General features: G+C 47.6%; 1 protein-coding gene and 2 long non-coding RNA genes across 4 annotated transcripts; 2 read left to right on the plus strand and 1 right to left on the minus strand.

The window, feature by feature from the left end:
- The first annotated feature begins 642 nt into the window (after positions 1-642).
- LOC310696767 lies at positions 643-2,545 on the plus strand. Its single transcript, XR_014520723.1, has 2 exons — positions 643-1,711; positions 2,040-2,545. It is a non-coding gene; the product is annotated as an uncharacterized lncRNA (long non-coding RNA).
- A 2,366-nt stretch (positions 2,546-4,911) lies between these two features.
- On the minus strand, positions 4,912-7,187 carry LOC310696653. Its single transcript, XR_014520676.1, has 2 exons — positions 5,865-7,187; positions 4,912-5,005 (listed from the first exon to the last, which is right to left on the minus strand). It is a non-coding gene; the product is annotated as an uncharacterized lncRNA (long non-coding RNA).
- A 1,841-nt stretch (positions 7,188-9,028) lies between these two features.
- NAA10 (N-alpha-acetyltransferase 10, NatA catalytic subunit) lies at positions 9,029-19,089 on the plus strand. 2 transcript variants are annotated; one of them, XM_083482688.1, is made up of 8 exons: positions 9,029-9,202; positions 9,852-9,950; positions 11,152-11,210; positions 14,295-14,340; positions 14,934-15,049; positions 15,590-15,634; positions 17,195-17,279; positions 18,740-19,089. In XM_083482688.1, exons 1-8 carry the CDS (start codon positions 9,182-9,184, stop codon positions 18,989-18,991), a joined length of 723 nt encoding a protein of 240 aa, XP_083338814.1. In that variant the 5' UTR covers positions 9,029-9,181; the 3' UTR covers positions 18,992-19,089. The 2 variants fall into 2 exon arrangements, with proteins under 2 accessions (XP_083338814.1, XP_083338813.1); XM_083482687.1 differs by having other exon boundaries at positions 9,064-9,448; positions 9,533-9,950.
- The last annotated feature ends 2,438 nt before the right edge of the window (positions 19,090-21,527 follow it).

Raw genomic sequence — 21,527 nt, forward strand, 5'->3', positions numbered from 1 at the left:
GCACCTTGGCAGCTTTAAGAAGGAGTTGGGAGGGCTCTAGGGCACCGCCAGAGGCTTGCAACTCCTCCCCAAAGCCCGGCTCCTCGCTTAGCCAGCTTTGGGAAGGCTGGGCGGGGTGTCACATTTTGGCCTCGCTTCCCCCCACATGACAGGTTGGTGCGCAGCCCACAGGTTCTGTGTCAAAAGTACTGTTGTGGGCCACTTGGTATGAAAAGTTAGACTGGCCTGAGCTAGATCCTTGCGCACCACTGTAGAGTCTCATGCTGCGGCCAGCTGGAAACAGGGTGGAGCGCAGGATGTGGAGAAAGACTCCTACCCAACCCTGGCAACATGAGGCACAGTTATACATGTCTCTCTTCTTAAAGAGCATTCAGAATGGAGTGAGTTTTGAGAGTAAAAGATGGTGTTCATGAGGTGGCCCCTGCTCAGCCCAGTGAGGCTCATGTGGCTAGTCCCAGTTGTCCTGTCCCTTGTAGCTTCATCCCCACACTAGGGAGGCCATTGCCTGTTGCATAACTCCTTGTCACAAAGCTTGCAGAGGGTTAAGGACCCTTTCTTGAACAAGCAGGTTGGCAACTCCCCAAGGGATCAGGGAGCATCCCGGGCAGACAAACAATGGTGACCTCCCTGGTGGCCTGTGTAGGGCTGGGTGTCAGGTGGGGAGCAAAGGGGCAGGCGGAGAGAGAGAGAAACATTCAATGGGCGGCAACTGGCAGGTACGGCTTCTGGACCTGGTTGTGCAATGGATGCCTGGAAAGAAGGGAGAGTGGGACCGTGTGGCTGCTCTGCCAGTAAATCCCCCTCAGCTGCCACTTTTCTCCCCAGCCCACCCTGGCATGATGGTGAGGGACAGTCTGCAGTGACTGAGGCTTTCCCTGTAGTGAGTTTGTTCTGCTCTATACATCTAGGCTGTGATCCTGCAAGGCTTGCTGTAATCTTGTGCTTTGGGGTGTTCTGTGGGGCAGGAAGAACTGGCAGCTTTCCCAAAGAAAAGCTCAGGCTGCTAAGTGGCCTGAGAGGAGCCAGACTGTAGCCCATCTCGGATCAGAGGGCTGAAGCTTAAAAGCAAAGTGAAGCTTGTTTGCACCACTTTGGGAATTGACAAGGCTCACTGGGGCCTGCAGCATATGATACAGTCAGCAGTCCCATTGAGCAACTTCCGGTCTTAGTCCCAGGAGTAGGACATGCAGATTTATCATCCTGGCCCTGCTTGAGTCTTCCAGTCCACTTCCTCTTTTTTTGGAAAGGAGACAACACATTTTTTTAATGCAGGCACTTTTAACCATATATGTAGTTGTTCACTCCGCCATGATCAGTTTGACTGTGTGTACATTTTTAAAGTTATTTTGTCTAAATCTATATATTATCTCATTTACTGTATGAGTCTAAAAGCCACTGTCAGGATTAAGAGAAATGTGATGGTCAATATATAAAGTTTTGTTATGGGCGGTGCTTTTTTTCTGGGGGGAAGCAGGGATACGCATACCCCTAAACATTTTGTGCATCTAACTTTGGCCTCATTGAGGGGCAGTATTTCAATACAAGTAGGAAAATGAGAGCACCCCTAAACATTTTTTTTAAGAAAAAAAGCACTGGTTATTGGTAACAGACTGCACTGTACTCAGGCCAGTTCCAGCCAAGTCCCATGCATTTTTTTTGGAAGAAAGTCTTGGTGTGCATAGGATTCTAGGCTGATTCTGCATATACAGTGGTGCCCCGCAAGACAAATGCCTCGCAAAACGGAAAACTCGTTAGACGAAAGAGTTTTCCGTTTTGGAGGTGCTTCGCAAAACGAATCTCCTACGAAAATGTCTTGCGAGTTCCTGCGGGTTTTTCCCCCTTTCCCCCCCTTTTTCTAAGCCGCTAAGTCGCTTATCAGCTGATCTGATAAGCTGATAAGCTGCTAAAAGCGCTAAAAGCGCTAATAGCGCTAATCCGTTAATCCGTCAATGGGCTTGCTTCGCAAGACGAAAAAACCGCTAGATGAAGAGAATCACAGAACGGATTCTTTTCGTCTTGCGAGGCACCACTGTATAAAGTCTAGCTGGTGCTGAGTTTGCTCCTCTTTGGCAAAACAATGCTTTCCACGTACAGTGGTACCTCTGGTTGCGGATGGGATCCGTTCCGGAGGTCTGGCCAGGTACGAGGTTTTCACAACCAGAAAGACCACTTCTGTGCACACATGCGCGGTGCTAGAGTGCTTCTGTGCATGCACAGAAGTGGTCTACTGCTACTGTACATGCGGCAAAAACCCGGAAATATACTTCCGGGTTTGCCGCTCACGTATCCCAAAGTTTACGTAACTGGAGGGATACGTAAGTGGAGGGACAACTGTACATCTATAGAGTGTTTCTCAAGTATGTCACATGCATTTTCTTGCAATTTTCATAAAATATAATACATAGACCGGTGTTATTATTCTGGTATTGCTGATGTGGGGAGAGAATTGTTTTCTTAAGTAAGCACGTGGAAGAAGCAATATCTGAATGGGGAGCCCTAACGCATAGCTTAGAAACTCTTGGCCACTATGCTATTTGAGAACTCTCTCTAATAAAAACCAGTTTTTCAAAAACCAAATTCACAATTGTTGCTCTACCATCCACTGGTTGATTCCCCAAATAACATTATTGCACAAGCAATGAAATGAAGCTACAGGGTCCAACCACCCCCTCCTGAAAAAATAAGGACAGGGACATCCAAGAGATGAATTGTTTTGCAAAATTTCTGTACACATACCTCTTGAACTGCACTGAAGAGCAAATTTGCTTCAGCTGTGCTTGGATTTTGGAAGAATGACAGTTTGCAGGTGTTTTCCATGCATGCAGAGCAGGTCAGATGAGCACTGCAATGATCCCCGATGGAGACCATCCACTTTGATTCCCAGATAAACAATCATTTGCTACCCAGCAAATAATGGCCAAATTCAGGTAGTCCCATCATGACAAAGGCAAACCTCATCTACAGTCCCCGCACACTCTCACTGAGCTCAGTTCATGGTACAAAACAGTGTGTGCCTGTACTTCTGCATAGCCTAGCAAAGCCTAAGCTCTAAGGCTGCCACCTGCTGCCCTGGACAAGGACTTCATCCCCTCCAAAATCATCCTCAGAGAACCTCTGGACCTCTCTCCTTGGGTGGGTTCACCTGGCACCTTTCTTGCTAACTTTTATACAGCCAAGCCATTCTCACACACTTTCTGGTGGCTCTGAAGGTTGTTTTGCTGGCTGAAGGACCTGCTTTGAGCTTGATATATAGGATCCTCTCAGGCTTCAAGGGCTAAAACCAACATTTTAAACTGGGCCCAGAAGCAATCCAGACAGGGGTGTAGGGGGCAGGCCGCCCGGGTGTCATCCCTGAGGGGGGGGTGACAAAATCCCCCCTTGATGCCAATCTCTGTGCCAATCACCCCAATCATTACTCTCAAAATCTCAGTGCTAACTTAAAAAATAAAAGTACAGTGGTACCTCGGATTAAGTACTCAATTCGTTCCGGAGGTCAGTTCTTAACCTGAAACTGTTCTTAACCTGAAGCACCACTTTAGCTAATGGGGCCTCCTGCTGCTGCCGCGCCTCCGGAGCACGATTTCTGTTCTCATCCTGAAGCAAAGTTCTTAACCTGAAGCACTATTTCTGGGTTAGCGGAGTCTGTAACCTGAAGTGTATGTAACCTGAAGCGTATGTAACCTGAGGTACCACTGTACTGAAAGGTCCTCAGAATGTGTTTGTTTTCTTGGAACAGTTATATTGGAAGCCATTAAAAAAAAGTCCTGATCACATACTCAAAATTTATTTTAATTTGTTTTACACTATACTAGTTTCCAACCACAATACACATACAAGACAATAATAATATACTGTAGTATGATATTGCTATATATTTTTTTAGGATGCACACACATAGCGGACGCACTCCAGAGAATACCAATCCTTCACCCTTCAAAATTTAGGAGATATTCCCTGAGAAAATTACACTTAATTTTAGTACACAGAGCAATCCCAAAGCCGCTTGGGCTCATCTTGGGAAACCTTTCCCAATAGTTATTTCACTTTCAAATCCTTCATATCCTGTGAATAGATAAACTTCTTGGAATAAGGGCTACCCTCTCTAAAAACAGGTCTGGTAAATATTTGTTAGGGGTAAAGCAGATCTGGCAAAAGAGCATCTTCTGTGTATCAATAGGTATTTACCATTTCAAAGGAATGGCCAAGACTAGCCAGGAGAGATAATCAGCAAAAATTATCACGTATCTTGACACACAGGACACAAGCTACACTCTCATATTTCTGTTGCAGACCACCTCTTTCTGTGACACTTGTGTGATGCTTTTGGGTGGTCTTTGGCTATGGGGTTGTGCAATTTCTAATGTCTTTAAAAGTTCTTAAACACTTTTTTCTGGATCCTCACCTGCTTGCAAAGCGGGGGCGGGTGGGGACTCTTTTCTGATAGAAAAAATAAAGCTCTTCCTTGCTTTCCTTCTACGGGTTCCTGCCTCCACTCATTTTTCCCTCACAATTAACTGTTTTAGGAGACGCTGAATCCTTTGATGTAGAGTTGGGCTGTAAAAGCCAACTCCATTTTTTTCTATAATAAACACCCCCACACATACAAAATATATGCATAACAAGATCTCCTACTTCGAACCACCTCAGATCTAGCTGCATCTGCATCCTCTTTGCCAAATCTCATATGAATTAAAGGCTGAGAAGGGCTTCCAACTGGACAGGAGAAAATAAAACACCGCATCCTCACAGTCAGTGTTTCCCAACCTTTTTTGGGCAAAGGCACACTTGTTTCATGAAAAAAATCTCGAGGCACACCACCATTAGAAAATGTTTAAAAAATTAACTCTGTGCCTATATTGACTATATATAAAGTAATTCTCTTTAATAGGAATCAAATAAACATAAAGAAAGTATTTTATAATTACTTTATTATGAAATAGTAAGTAAACAGAAATATGAAAAATTATAAAATACTTTATTCAGTGCGCAACCTGGGCCTGTTTGGCTGAACACAAAGCTGATATTCTGGCTGGAATCGAAGAAAGACACACACGTAGCTCTTCATCAACAGCTCTCAGTCTCTCTCTGTATTTAGTTTTTATAGCAATCATGCTTGAAAAGCTCAACTCACAGAGATATGTAGTGGAAAATGGGAGCAATGTCAAAATAGCTTTGTTTGCCAGAAGGGGGAACTCCTTGGCAGTTTCCAACCAAAAACTGTCCAAAGGTAGATCAGCAAATCTTAGCTTGAAACCACGATTTTGTCTCAGTTCAGTTAGTTCCTCCTGCTCCTGTAAAGTCATGTCCTTTCCACCAACTGATGCTGAGCTATAAGGGTCCCTAACCCAGTCAAGGCATTCAGTGGAGACTGAAGAGAAATAAAATGACAACTTCCCCTCGAGAGTTTTTAAATGTTTAGCTATTATCTCACACAGTGCAGCAGTGTGAACACCTTGCCATTGCTTGGTGAGTGTGAACATTTCAAGATTGCCACTTTCCACGTGTTGATGCCAGAGTTGCAGCTTTGCACGGAATCCATTTATTTTATCTGTACTTGTAAGCAGGTTTTCATTTCGGCCTTGCATTCGTGTGTTCAGTTCATTCAGATGATGAAATATATCTGCCAGGTATGCCAGCCTTGCACACCACTCATCACTTGCAAGCAGTTTTGCGTAATCTGTCCTCTCATTTGTCAGAAACACTTTAAGTTCCTCCCGCAGCTCATACACACGAACCAAGACCTTGCCACGCGACAACCACCGGACCTCCGTATGAAACAGCAAGGTTTTATGCTTCGCTCCCATCTCCTCACACAAAGCTGCAAATATGCGACTTTTCACGGGTCGTGACTTTACAAAGTTTACCATGCGCACAACATCATCCAACACATGAACTAGGTCTGCTGGTAAAGTCTTGGCTACGAGGGCCTCACGGTGTAAAAAACAATGCGTAACAATCACATCTGGATTTCTTTCCTTCACTCTGCTTACAAAGCCTTTGGTGTGCCCGACCATGGCTGCAGCTCCATCGGTGCAGACACTTGTGCAGTTTTCCCACTTAAGTCCTCCTTGTTCAAGGTATTCTGATGTGACCCGAAAAATTTCTTCTCCTGTTGTTTTTTCTAGCAATGCCTTGCAAAAAAAGAAGTTTTCTCTAATTGCATCACCATCAACAAAACGCACATTGGCCAAGAGTTGAGCATGTCCACTGATATCAGTAGACTCGTCCAGTTGTAATGCAAATTTCTCACTGATATGGATCTTTTCCCAAACCACACTTTCAATGTCTGCAGACATGTCATTAATACATCTGGAAATTGTGTTGTCTGAGAGAGGGACTTTGGCTATTTCCTTAGCTGCTTCAGGTCCGAGCATCTCCTCTACAATAGCTTTGCAGGCGGGAAGTATTACTGTCTCTGCCACATTGTGCGACTTTTTTGACTTGGCTATAAGTTCAGCAACGTGATAGCTAGCTTTAAGAGCTCTTTCATTTACCTTTGTGGTTTTTCTCATGAAAGTTGTCTGTTTCTCCGTGTTTTCACACAGGCGAACAAAATAGTCCGCATTCTTGTTTTGAAGCGAAGGGTGTTTCATTTGGAGATGGCATTTAAGTTTGCTTGGGACCATAGCACTGTTAGCTAGCTTTTCACCACACACCACGCACAGTGGAGTTGGTTGGTTTGCATCTCCGGTGAAAGTAAATCCAAATGAAATATAGCTTTCGCTATATTGCCTTGTGCCAGAGAATTTGCTTGAGCTAACAATCTTTGCTTTCTTTTCATCCCCACTCATACTTGGGCTCTCATCTGGCTCCAAATTTTGTTCAGAGTCCAGTTCTTTTCTTTTCAAAAACTTGTCCATCACTGCTGTATCCGGCCTCTCTGCAGTGCCGACTCCCGCTGAGTCCTGGTCTCTGTGCTCGGGCGGGAAGGAAGTCGGAAGATGATGTCCTACTGTGATAGGTCCAGGCTGGAGTCCGGACCAATCACAGCCAGGCAAAAACATGCATACTGTGTGAGCTCAATGCAGCGGCTCATTTCTGCAAAGGAAAAAAAATGGGTTTAGATGGGGGGGGAGGCGGGGTAGTCGTTATACAGAACAGTTTTTACTGCCTGTATTACGGGCACGAATTATACATGGGAATGGCGGGAAGAGTGACGGCAGCACATGCAAAAGCGGAAGCCACGAGGTCCCCGAGGATTAGAGAGGGCAAGAGCAAGGCAATTTCCATTGAGCTTCATGGTTAAGCAAGGAATTGAACTTCCAACACGGATGTCTTCCCCAGTTTACAGAAAACCTAAAAAGGTGGTTGCTAGTAAGCTCTGAATTTTGCCTCTGTATTTATGTACTGAATCATCATTTTAAATCTAGAATACAACATTGATCCTAAATTTAATATACAGAGACATGATGCTGGAGGAATTAAGATTATTTCAGATTAATTTACAATATAATAATGACTTAGTTTAATTTATGTGTTATTAAATTGTACATTGTTGTATATATTGTGCTTTTTAAAAAAAATACAAGCATTTTCTAAAAATAATCTATAACAGAGCACCAGAAACGTATGAAAATCCTATGAGAGAAGAGAGCAAATGTTATTAGAAGCTGGGGAAATATCCATGTAAATGTAACGGATTCAAATACTTAAAAGGAGGTGCTGAGCCCTTGACATATGCCTGTAAAAAGGTTGTTGTTGGCGTTGTTAATTGAATTAGTATTCTGCCTTTCAACCCAAACATCTCCAGGGCAGTAATGTAGCTGGCATGAGTCTGATTTAAATTGTGCTTATACTGTGAATCTAAATTCAATTTCATTTATAATGAATTGATTTATTATTTATTAAAGTATTTAGGCTGCCTTTCGGGATAAAGAAATCCCCACAGAGTGGTTTGCAATGCAATGCATTGCAATAAATAAAATAAAATAAAATCTATTTAAAGCTCCACAAAGGTTATGTGGGACACTGTTCAAACTCTTTGTGATTAGGATTTCAATAATTTCCTGATAGTCCAGTTCTCTGTATTTCCCAGGGGATCCTTATTTCCCCTGGCCTTGGCTTTCCTTGGGCTGACTATCCATTTTCTTTCATAGTATGGGAAGAGACTGTCCGCCCAAACAAGCCCAACTGCTGCCTGCTTCACAGAACCTCCTGGAGGACTGCGGATTTGTCTCACTGCCCATTTCCACGAAAGATCTATTCATGCATTTTGCACAATGCCACAATCCCACAGGCAACTTTTAGAAAGGATAATAAAGGATGACCTGCATGACGACTGCCTTGGCCAGCGCAATACCTACCTGCCAGGCTCCACGGCCGGTCTCGCGCTGCCGCTTCCCGCGCTCTCAAGGACCCGGATAGAGGAAGGCGCGAAAACCTCGCGCATGCGCAGGCCGAAGCGAGCGGCGATGGGATGTGGGAGGGAGCTCGCTCCTCGCCGCCCCGCGTGTGCCTCTGTGGGACACGTCACAGCCCCGTGACGTCAGCGCCTCTCGCCGCCCGACTCGCCCGCCTCCCTCCCACGGCACACCAGGCAACTAGTGTGCCGCGGAACAGCGGTTGAAAAACACTGCTCTACGAAACACTACCATAATTTTTAATTTTTTCCCCCACCGGGTTATAAAGTTCAGAGCGAATCCCCTGAAGCCTGAGCTGGTCTAAACTTCAATAGTAGTTCCGCCCTTCTCTTAGTTGATTATTGGGCCCTCAACGTGTCACTCAACTCCATCGTGATAAACGATTGACTTACCGGGCCATCAATTAGGGTTCTTCCGAGCGGGAAGGCGTCGCCCGGACAGATCGTGAGGCCTCGAGGGGCGGGGCTTAGCGTCGCGTCTCCCTTAACTGGTCGCGGGCGGAAGAACCGAAACAAGCAGGATTCCGCGCATGACCAAAGCAGGATGGAGGAAGCGGCATCGTAATTGGTCGGCGTGACTGCTTTCTAGGCGCAGTCTGATTGGGTGCCGAGGAGGGCTTGGGCGGGACCGCGGTGCAAAGCTGCGCGCGGCGATTGGCTAAGCGGCTTCCCCCTCTTCTCTTCCCAGGCATTGGCTGCGGGGCGGAGATGGACGCGTGCTTTCCGGCGCCGCTCGGGGACCCGCCTGCGCTCCGGCTCTAGAGGGATCGGGGGCTCCGGCCGCGTCGGGGCTGAAGGAAGAGCGTCGCCGCCGCCGCCGCCATGAACATCCGGAATGCGAGGGTTCGAGCCCCGGGTCGCCCGGCGGGGGGAGCGGGGGCGGCGCTGGGGCTTCAGGCCTTTCCTAGAATGAGTGGGAAGGGATCCCCCGAGGTCCTCGAGTCCAGCCCCGTTCCACGCAGGAATCCCCGGGGCGGGTCCCTCGCCAGCACCGGCCTTTGCGCGGCCTGCTTTGTCCAGGCAAAACCGCCCTTGCCGCGAGGATCGGGTGGAGCAGCGCCCTGCTGGGCACCTGGGGGCCGAGATGGGGCAGCCGCCACCCCCTGGCGGCCCTTTGCTCTGTGAAACAAGAAGAGATCAGCTTCGGCCAGCCTTTGGCATTGGGAAGTATAGGCTGCTGCTGGTAGTCAGCTTTGCGGGTCAGGCTGATTTGGCAAGACAGCCCTTATTAAACCAGGGAGACTTGCTTCCAGTAGGTGAACAGCCAGGTGCTGCTGAGCATGAGGTACTGGAGAGATTAGCTGTCATGTCCTACTTGGTTAGTTTTCCAGATTCGTATCTCTTGTTTCAAGATACGGTGTCTCTGAATAAGGAGGTTCTATTTTGCTATTACACACAGCAAATGTCAGTCCCACTGGGGAGGGAAGGAGCTGTGAAGTGGGCGCATCTCTCTCTGCTCTGCTTCAGTTGTTCTTCCTTTTTTCTCCACCAGCCCGAGGACTTGATGAACATGCAACACTGCAACCTCCTTTGCTTGCCAGAGAACTATCAAATGAAATATTACTTCTATCACGGACTCTCCTGGCCCCAGGTAACTCTGTCTACTTACTAGTGACTTGACAGTTGCAAAGAATAATGGGCAACCTCAATCCTTCAAAGAGACCTTGACTGCAAATCGGCTACTCCCTTTACCACCACCTGCCACCCTCTCTCTCCCGCCCCTTTGTATTGGCAACTGTGGTGCTAAGGTGACCCCTCTGAAAAACTGCTTCTGACCCAAGATCTCCTGGATCTCCTGCTGCCCTCCCACAGCCTTCGTCTGGGAGCAAGGCCTCTAGCTTCTGGGAGATGGCTACGGTGCCTCATAAGTGACAGGGCAAGTTTTACTAGCCTCTCCCAGCTTTAATTAGCAACACTTGAGATTTTGTTGACTCCTCAGGATCTTTTGGTTGCCCTTGGTGGTTTTGTAATGGACCTGGGCCTGTGGCTGAGTGAGCTAATCAACACTTGTTACTCTGGCATGGCATTGCAGGTAGGGAGGTCTGTACTTCAAGCCCGCCATAAGCACACCAGGTGGCCTGCCCAGTTGCTCCCCAGACGGTGTCCCTGGGGCTGCAGTGGTTGTTCTTGGCTGTTCTCTTCCCACATAAAGTCAACTCTTAGCTTAGGTGGCGGTTACTTTCTGGGGATAACACGTAAAGATGAAATTGTGCATAGACCAAACACACACAAGACACAAGAAGCCACCTGCCACTTTTCTTCTCCAGCATATGCCTGTTACAGGTGGCAAGGAGAAGCACAACATGGAGGTAGTGATGAAATGACTAAGCCCAGTGCCTGCCGCTTTGGGGACTGACATACATATTCTCAACATTTCAGCCTGTTAAAGCGGCAACTTTCTGTCTCAACAGCCACACTCGCTCCCATATGGGAATTATAAAAATGCTAACTTGTCTGACAGAGTTGTTGTAAAGAATAAGATAAAATTCTATGCCCTCCCCAACCAACTAAATAATATATTTGAAGTGCTTTGATTACCCAAAACACTGATCTATAAATGCTAAGTAGTATTTAGGGATGGGCTCAAGCTTTGTGGTGGCTAGATGGATGGGATAATCTGTCTTTCCTTTGGCTTTGCCTGTGGAACAGGCTGCTCTTTGATCCTGCTTGGACAAGAGCCACGTTGCCTCTCAGGACACTGCTGCCTTCTGCCATGCCTGTGGGTGGCTGTGTTGCTTCTTCCCCAAGAGAGCCCACTATGTCACTCTAACTGCCTCCTTTCTTTCCCCCAGCTCTCCTACATTGCTGAGGATGAGAACGGTAAGATTGTGGGCTACGTGCTGGCTAAAATGTGAGTAGAATCATTTATTTGCACGGCTTTGGTATGCCTCTGTCTGTATATTTGCACTGTATCTCTTGCACTGCAGCTTCACAGGAGGCTCCAGCATAGGCTAGCAAAACACATACAGTGGTGCCTCGCAAGACGAAAAGAATCCGTTCTGTGATTCTCTTCGTCTAGTGGTTTTTTCGTCTTGCGAAGCAAGCCCATTGACGGATTAGCGCTATTAGCGGCTTTTAGCGGCTTATCTGCTGATCAGATCTGCTGATAAGGGGCTTAGCGGCTTAGAAAAGGGGGGGGGGAACCCGCAGGAACTCGCAAGGCATTGTCATCTTGCGAAGCAAGCCCAAAGGAAATTCGTTTTGCGAAGCACCTCCAAAACGGAAAACTCTTTCGTGTAGCGAGTTTTCCGTCTTGCGAGGCATTCGTCTTGCGGGGCACCACTGTATTTTAAGGGGTATATGCCTAAATGCTGTTGGTGCAGACTCTCACTTCTTCCCCTTTGCTGACTAGAATCATAGAATCATAGAATCATAGAGTTGGAAGAGACCACAAGGGCCATCGAGTCCAACCCCCTGCCAAGCAGGAAACACCATCAGAGCACTCCTGACATATGGTTGTCAAGCCTCTGCTTAAAGACCTCCAAAGTAGAAGACTCCACCACACTCCTTGGCAGCAAATTCCACTGTCAAACAGCTCTTACTGTCAGGAAGTTCTTCCTAATGTTTAGGTGGAATCTTCTTTCTTGTAGTTTGGATCCATTGCTCCGTGTCCACTTCTCTGGAGCAGCAGAAAACAACCTTTCTCCCTCCTCTATGTGACATCCTTTTATATATTTGAACATGGCTATCATATCATCCCTTAACCTCCTCTTCTCCAGGCTAAACATGCCCAGCTCCCTTAGCCAGTCCCAGCAGTTAGGGGGAGAGGAATTCAGTGGCATAAGGGTGGGCAGTGAAGCCTCTAAATTCCAGTCTGGTGGATACCTTGAAGATCCCCCAGGTGAAGATGCCTCTCCACCATCTGGCTGGCTGGTGCACAGCAGCATTTTTTTGTTGCTGCCACATTGTGGTGCGAGTCACCTGGCTTGCATTTTAGCTCTTCAGCAAAAGGGCAGAGTCTTCTGCTGCCATGAGCCAGATGACTTGTGCAGTAGAAGACTCAGCATCTTTTGTAGAGTGTTATATATCACTGTACATCTTTTGTCTCTCTGACTGGGGTCCTGTGGCCAGCAGCTGCGCTGAGGTCAGATTGGATAGATATCAGTGCTTTGAATGCATGGATGCATGCAGCCATTGGATGTGTGGCTGCTGTTGCAGCTACTAGGGAAAAATAAAAGTTATTGTAAATTTATATTAGGAAATAGTGTCCGGCTACACAGTATTGTAAAATATCATGTTAACGAAAACAGATTTGAATGGATTTTACAGTATTTTTTAAAATTTAAGACTGATGTAGGATATTTGATAGGACCAGCAAGCAGGTAGCTCAGCTTTTTGTATATTTCTGATCTTGATGTTTGGACAGGAGTAGCTACTTTTGCTAAAGCTTCCCTGAAGTGTGTGGTATAATTTTATTTTGAAACTGGTATAGCTGAGACCTAAACTTAATGCTGAACTAAACCTAAACTTTTAGTAGTATTTCTTCTCTCTCACCTTGTTTAGTTCTGGTTCAGACATTAATTTTAAATGATTTAATAGCTGGCTCAGTTACTTTGAACTTATGCAGATACATATTGTGCAGATTGATATTATCAACTATTATTTCTGCAAAGCAAGCCTGCTTGGAGTGAATATTATGATGAGTCAAGTACTTAGCTAGAAAAGTACCCTTTGCAATTGCTCAATAAGAAATAATCCGTCTCTTGCCTTCTTAAGTTTTCTGGTGTGGCTCTGTGACTGTATTGACTCTTGGGGAAGAACCTTTAACTCGCATGGGGCAGAGGTGGTGGGGTGGCCATCCCAAGGGAAACCCCCTCATGCTCCCTAATTCCATTCAGCTGGCTCCTTCCTTCCCAGTGGGCTTCTGAGTGTGCCAGGAGTAGGCAGGCTAGTCCAGGCTCCCGGCTCCCTCCCAGCTCTGGACAAGATGGCTGGTCTTGGCACTGCCAGGTAGCTGCTGCAGAGCTTCGTCTGTCTGGTGCCTGCCTGGAACAACTGGTTTGGTGAGCTGCAAGCAGGCCAAGTGGCTTCTCATGTTCACACTGCAACCTCGTGCCTCCCTTGGCTAACTAGTTGGTGTACAGGGATGAGACAGCATGGCCATGGCAATGACTTCAGGCTTTGCTTCTGTCCTCTGCCTCCCTTATTCTAAGCTTCCTGTAGCCATGTGTACCTTTGGAGCATGTGCACATGGCTGCACCGAGGGGGCAGTCTGGTGGAGGCTGTCTGGACACCAGTCATCAGTGGTGGCTTGTGGGCCTTGGTAGATGCCCAACCAAGCTGGGCCACTGTAATAAGGCAGTCTGAGCTAGGCTGACTGGTGAAGGCTTGGCATTCTTAATTTTCAAATTTGTCAAATAGCCATAAATATTATGGAAATACTTGTACGTTGACTTTCAGTGCCACCACCTTAAAAAATGTTTGGTATCAGGCCTGGAAGAAGCTGCAAGAAAACACTTAATTGCCTGATAGCAGGACACAAAACTATATTCTTTGTGCAGTAAGTAGACCAAAGGAGTCGAAGGGGACACACAGTTGATTTGCTGAGGAAATGGCTGAAATGGTGGAAGTGCTCTTGTGAAAACTCTGGCAAGAAATCTGGGAAAAACGAAAGCTCCAGCGTGAGGTTCTGCATTCCACTTTAGCTATATTTCTGCTTCTGCCATTTATTTTCTAAGAGAGCAGGAGTTCTGCATATTTCTGCCAGGGTCTTTCCCTGTATTCTGAGGTGTGTGTTGTTATTGTTTTAGTAAAAATTGAAAAAGGAAGGAAGGAAGGGTACTATATTACAGGTGTTTGGTTTGTGTGATAAAGAGACTGGCATTGTGGAGAAAATAGTGTTGCGGTAGTGTTGGTCTTGATGCTTAGTTCATTACATTTGTGGGGTGTGCAAGATTGGAGCTGAACTGACATATACAGTTTCTTATTTCTCCAGGGAAGAAGACCCTGATGATGTTCCCCATGGTCATATCACATCTTTGGTAATACTTTCAGTTTCTATTGTTACAGCCCCCTGGACATGTTTGACAATTGAGATGTAGCAAGTAGAGAGCAGTGGCTTGGAAGGCTGGCTGTGTCTCCTCTCAGCAGGACTCAGCTTTTTGTTAGTGACCCCCCCCCCCGGCACTTAAGCTGTGTGGATGATTAAATACAAGGGGCAGGAGGGTTGTGAGAACTGCTGAGTGCCTAGGGATTGTTTTGTGAGAGCCTAAGCAGTAATTCTGGAAGCAGAAGCTGGAGGACAGAATTATTTGGTTCCTTCTGTTCAGGTCAATGCCCAGAAGAGCCAGTTGTGCCCCCCTTGCCAGACAAAATAGTGGCCATGTGAGGAAGCGGGTTGCCATTTTGTTAAAACTTCCTTTACTGTCAATTCACTGTGATCTACAGACACTTGTGTCCATCACTGGAATTTGTACCACTGCACCAAACAGATTTTTGGCATAACATTAGTGTGGGGCACCCCAGAACTTGTAAGTTCAGAAAGTGGCTTTGTGTGTGTGAGGGAAGGAGTGTCTTAAGGCAGAAAAGTTTATGGAATGCCTCTTCCTTCTGATGGCTTTTTGTCCTTCCCTAGGCGGTCAAGCGTTCCCACCGACGCCTTGGCCTGGCCCAAAAGCTGATGGACCAGGCTTCACGGGCCATGATTGAGAACTTCAACGCCAAGTATGTCTCCCTGCACGTACGCAAGAGGTGAGTCTCTCTCCTGCTCCCTGTTCATCTCCACTTATGTCGGCTTCCAAATAATGTGCTGTTCTTGTCACGCAGTGGTTCCTGTGGGCATGATGCTAAGGGCAGGGTTGCCACATGCCTACCACCACCACTGTTCCAAACACTTCATGGTTATGCGCAGGGGAAGCACCTGTCCTCCCGTGGAACAGATGTGTGGTTGTCAAGCCAGTGCTGTTTCCTCTTGCCGTCCGTGTCAGAAGCAGCACCCAGTGGGTTTTGTCTTCCTTGCCTTGGATTCCTTATTCCTAGAGAGGAAGCACTGGCTTCCTCTCAAGCCCCCACTCCTGCCTTCTCTTGAGCCCAAGTGAAATCACTCTCCGCAGAATCCCTTCCCAGGCTCTACCCCAGAGGCAGAGGCAGATCGCAGTTACTCTGTCCTGCTTGAGGGGGAGGGAGGGAGGGACAGGCAGGGTTCATTGACCTTCTTGCAGTCCCAGGTCTAGCCCCATGTTCTCTGCTGTCTTGGTTTACCAAAACTACTTTTCTTCTCTTGCTTTGCAGTAACCGAGCAGCGCTGCACCTCTACTCCAACACTCTCAATTTCCAGTGAGTACCAGGAGGGCAAGGTGGTCATAGTGGATGTTTGGTCAGAGTGAGAAGGCGGTTTGGACCCCTGTGTGGTTGGCGGAGGTCACTGGGCAGCTTTGAGCAAGTCATTCTGTCTCAGCAGAGCTTGCCTCACCAACTGGTGTGGCCAAGGCTCTCTTCTGAGCTCTGTGAAGCTCTTCCGCTGGCAGGTGTGTGAATGTTGGACCCAGCAAGTAACCTGAAGGCTCCAGTGACAACCAGAGATGACTTGTGTTCCCCAAAGGTTCAGCTTGCTGTTAACTAGAGGAGGGAAACGCAAGGTTTGCTCCTCTCAGCTTTAGCTGTGTTTGTGGAAGGAGCAAAGGAAAGCCATGGAGAGTCAGACCATAGTTCATCTATCTCAGGTCTGTCCACGTCAACCTTTTTCAGCCAATAGCCTGCATTTTCTTCTGGACCTCCATCCAAGGGCCACATGCCTATGATAAGAGGGGCCAGAGGCAAACTGGGTGGAGCAACAAATGTAAACGTTACCTTTGCACCATAGGCTAGTTTCTGCACACATTCACGTCCCTCCTCCTGCTCCAAACAGGCAACCGAGGGGTGTTGTCAGAGTTCAAGGACGCACCCCAGCCAGGCCAAAATGCTCACGGCAAGTGTGAAGCAGAGCCAGAGAGGGAGTACAGTCTGGGGACAGTGGGTGTGACTTGGGAAGAGGTGTAGCCCGGAGAGAGACCCCAGGTAGAGAAGGGCCTTTGGGGTGCATTTGGCACTTAGCCCCAAGTTGCACCTGCTTGGTTTCTGCCGTGTGGCTGTGGCTTCCCAGGGTTCCAGCCAAGAGGCTTCCCAGCCCTTCCTGGAGATGCAAGTTATATGCAACATGTGCTCTGCCTCCGAGATGCCACTCCTCCGTGTAAACCTGAATGCACAGCTTTGGTTGCTGGAAATGGGGTTGAACGATGCTTAAAAACACATCTGATTAAAATAGTTGAATCTCCTTTAGGGAAATTGAACAAATTTCCAAGGCACCGGGGAAATCCCAGTGCTAGATAGGAAAAGCAGGTTAGAAAATACATGGATCTTTGAAGGCTGGTGGGCGTGTTTTTATGATCCCATGAAGGTTTTTCATCCCCATTCTAACCTGCAAATCTTCTCAAAGTCTTATTACCTAAGCATTTATTCCGAGGACAGGAAATGCATTCTTAGATTCATTTGCCATTCATCTCCAGCCAGTGGCCAGCCGTGGGATGGTGGGAGCCCAATCTATACAGTACTTATTATTTTTTTAAGTGTTCAAAGCACTTCATGTGCACTCTCTTGATAATATTTACAACACCCTGTGAGGTAGGCCAGTATTGTTATCCTTATATTACAGGTCGGGGGTCTGAGGCTGAGAGACTAGTGCCCTGCCTCCAGCTGCCTAGTGAATTCATGGCTGAGGAGATTTGAACTGGGACTTCCCAGCTTGCACACCTGCCTCTTCTGCATTAAGACCAACTGTGAGCGTGCTTGGGGCAGGCTTCTGGGACTTGACTGGGGTGGTTTTTCCAGTGAGGCCAGCATGCTTGCTCTTCCCACTAGGATCAGTGAAGTGGAGCCCAAATACTACGCCGATGGGGAAGATGCGTACGCCATGAAGCGCGACTTGACACAGATGGCGGAGGAGGTGAGCACGACCCTGCTGGTGCCCTCAGTGCTGGAGTGTGCGAGTCTTTGATACTCCATCTCCGAGGCTGCTGCTCCGCTAACTGCCCTTAAAAGGCAGTTCAAATTCTTCCCCGGGTGTGGACGTTGAGACCCAGCCTGTCTCCTAGCTGTACACCCATTGCATCAAAAGTGACCCACGTAAGCAAGGTGCTTGATGGCCGAATTCCAAACTACCTGGAGACAGACAAGGCAGCCTACAAGAGGAAGTTGGAACCTCCGGCAGCCTTTCTTCATACCTTCTCAACCTGTAAAGCTGAGGGTGAGATGGCGAGTAAAGCAAAACCTAGGCTGTTAAGAAGAGGGAGAATAGGGAATAGGGTGGCTGATGCCCTGTAACTTTGTTTTGCTTATCGGCCCCTTAATGTGATCAAGCACTTCTCTCTAGAGTTTAATTTCTCCCTGCTCTTTATTTTTAAGATGGGTAGGGAGTGAGGGAAAATCACCCAATACACATATAACATGCTAACATCAGACGGGTTTGAATGCAGGTATCCTGTGAATCAGCTGTGTTTGGCTGATCCAAGATGCTCATATTTTGACATTTGGATGAAGGGACGTACCTGGCATTTCTTTCCCATTCCTCCATTGAGGCCATTTTCGTGCACACCTTTTACTAATTAATTTCACTGGTCTTCCTTTTTCATTTCTGTTGCACAGATGTGTTTTTTTTAGACTGTGCACCATATTTAGCATCTAGAAAAATGGAGCATTTGCTTTGAATCTCTTGGCATATTCCATTGCTGAGGGGCCTGCTGTCGGTTATTATTGTGTGGTAAGATGATGCTTGTATATTTTTGTGATGAGCAACACAGCTCTTGGTCCCACACACTTGTTTAATTCCTTTTTAAAAAAGTAAGTGTGCCCACACCTATTTTGGGATGCTGTGTGTTCCTCTTCTGCTAATGTACACCTACGCAAGAGTTCTCACCCAGATATACTGAGGCAGACAAGTGGAAAACTGCAGCAAAGCTAACCTCTACTTGCAGTTCCCCTCTATTTTGCCAGGTTATTATTTGTATCTTTCAGGTTCTTTGGAGGCTGTGTGCCTCCCTCTCCCCTGTGCTGGGGTGCTCATGTAGCCAAACGGAAAGGGTGGAGGAGTTCAGTATCAATAACTGTATACATACATACTCCCATGTTGAGCTGATGGGGTTTCATGCTGCTTGGGTTGACGAGGGTCTCACGGGAGTTTTCTGGATGTGCTTGGCAGGATGTTAGAAATGTGAACAGTGGCAAGCAACATCAAAAACATTTCCTCCCATAGCTGCTTTGCAGATTTTAAAGCTCCTTTTTGGGGACTGTCTCCTGGAAAGAATGTGCAAGACCTTTGTAATTCAGCTAAGGGTTTTGTGGATGAAAACTGCTTACCTTCCCAACACGCACACATTCCAGCTAAAACGAGCCCCTGTTTCCTCACAGCTGCGGAGGCAGGTGGACCTGAAAGAGAAGAGCAAGCACTCTGTCCTGGGCTCCATTGAGAACAAGAGTGGGGACCACAAGGCCAACCACGTTGGCGAATCCTGCCGGGATGAGAAATGCCCTGGGACCGTGGTGGGCAGCGGGCCTGGGGCTGAAGACAGCGGCGACAGCAAAGATGTCAGCGAGGTCAGCGAGGCCACAGAGAGCACAGATGTCAAGGACAGCTCAGAGGCCTCTGACTCGGCCTCCTAGCAAGGGCTTTCGCCAGGCCACTCACTTGAAGTCCAGCCCTTGAAGGATCTGTGTCTTTGCTTGCAGGGGGTTTGGAAATAAAAGTTTATGGAACCAGAGGGGTGCGTGTGCTGGCATGGCTTGTGTGTCCTTTCAGTGAAGCTTGCATAGAGAGGGAGCATGGAGGAGGCCCACAGCTCCTCTGCATGCAACCTAGTTATTCAGCCCATCTCCTGTCCTCTGTATTTCAGTTACTTACGTGGTTTTGCACAACTTAGTCTAGGGCTGCCCCCTCTTTTCTGAGAGACACCAACCTTTCAATTTCCAGTGGAGGTGGGAGAAAGGTGGTGAATCACATTTTAGGGTAACACTTTTTATCTGTTGTTTATTGCTATGCCAGCAATGTCAGTGTCTGACATCTTCCCTCATTTGGCGTGGTGCAGTTGTGGTACACTTCCGGGGGGGGGGGGGAACGATGCAACACCGACGCCACACAGCCCCTTTGGCAGAAGGCCTGCAGAGAGTGCACACAGTGCCCTTCTGGGTTCAAGGACCCATAGAGGAAAAGACTGGACAAAGCAGCCCAACTGGCCAGAACATGCAGCAAAGCGAGTGAGAGGTATCTACTAGTAACATGAACCTCTAGTGGCTAAAAGGGACAAGATTGGGAAGCAGGGGGAAGGAAGGCGAAAGTTATCAATTTACCTTTTGCATGCCGGGGGAGGGAGGGCTTCCAGTGAGCAGTGACATGTATCATAGGGCATTTGTAGCTCCCCCCAACTTGAAAGCCCACTCAAAGATGCTCGGAGCATAGGGGCTTCAAAGGAGGACTTTCCCTGTGTCTGGAGTTTGGATCCAGGTACAGCCTCAGAGAAGAGGGAGAGGACACCCCCTCCCCAAATCCACCTAAACTAATTGGGAGGACTTCTGTATAGACCAACAGTCTTGGTTCCTCCATTAGCCAACCAGACCTTGTAGCCATCATGGAGAGGCAATCTTTTTCTAATGTGCGAAGTTTTTGCACAGTACACGGAATTATGGAGGGAAGTACTTGAAAGTATGACCCTCATTTACAGTTTGCAGTGGTTTGACTGTAGGCTAACTGCCAATTAATTCTGCAGAATGTGCAACCGTTCTGATTTTGAAGCCGTGGTTTCCAAACAGCAGCTTCAGGGAGCCCCTCTCCATATGGACTTGTCCACTGCTCAGCAACCTCTGTATGTTGCAGAGGATCTTGGGAGATCTAGGCACATGCTCAATCCATGTGGGATCCTGCCCAGGACCACTAGACCATGCCATTGCTCTGTGTGAATGGAGAATGTGTCCTGACTCCTGGGTCACACCCAGTACCTTAAATCCCTGAAGAATGTAGTGTTAGGCAAGCAGTCCTCCAGGAAAGCTCATGCATCACTTCTGATCTCATTGAGAACTCCCTTATAAGGGGCCAACGAGCTCAAGTTAGAAAATGGCAGCCTTAATAATAATAAAATAATTTATTATTTACAGTGGTACCTCGGGTTAAGAACTTAATTCGTTCCAGAGGTCTGTTCTTAACCTGAAACTGTTCTTAACCTGAAGCACCACTTTAGCTAATGGGGCCTCCCGCTGCCGCCGCACCTCCGGAGCACAATTTCTGTTCTCATCCTGAAGCAAAGTTCTTAACCTGAAGCACTATTTCTGGGTTAGCAGAGTCTGTAACCTGAAGCATATGTAACTCGAGGTACCACTGTATATCCTGCCCATGTGGCTGGGTTTCCCCAGCCACTCTTAACTACAGGGTGACCTGGAGGGCAGGCAGCAGTCCAGATAAAGCAGCTATTGGCACATCACCAAATAAAGGGGCAGAAGACAGATTTACATTTGTATCCGCTACTATATAGATGCAAATTTTTAAAAAGCAGTGCTATAATTTAAATAAAAATACAATATGTTGCAACGTGGGGGGGGGGATGTGGGGGGGGGAGAGACTGCCCTGTGTACCTGCTCAATGTGTCTTTCACTGATTTCCATCAATATTATTATTTATTAAATTTGTATACCAGCCTTCATCCGTATATCTAAAGGTGGTGCACAACATAAAAATGCAAGATAAAAAAACTAAAAACACAACAAAAACAAACCACTAACCCCCCTCGCCTCAGGCTTGGGACTGGATAACCCTTCAACCATGACTTCTCCAGCCGCACTGCCGGGGTTCCTAGGGGAGCTTGGAGGGCGCAGGCAGGCCTCGGTCGGGCGCAACAAAGTGCTTCCTGGCGTGAGTTCGGCCTCGGCCCTTAAGCGATCCTTTTGCTTTGCGCATTTAAAGCCATGCGGCGGGGCGCAGACCAGAGGGGCTCGTCCTAGCAAGGAGGAGAGGAAAGGCGACGGGCTCCTGCGTCGCCTCGCAAGGTTTCGCAGGAGCGCGGCCAGCGGGCGCCCTCGCGCGGCCAACGCCGCCCAACGGCATGAATGGGGAGACCCCGCGCGCCTCCACGGCTTCCTCCTCCGGAGCCTCTGATTGGCCGCAAGGAAAGTTCGGTGCGCGCTGATTGGAGGCGCGGTGCCTCTGATCTGT

The sequence above is a fragment of the Podarcis liolepis genome, assembly GCF_965112155.1.
Source record: "Podarcis liolepis genome assembly, chromosome: 17".
Taxonomy (NCBI): Eukaryota; Metazoa; Chordata; class Lepidosauria; order Squamata; family Lacertidae; genus Podarcis; species Podarcis liolepis.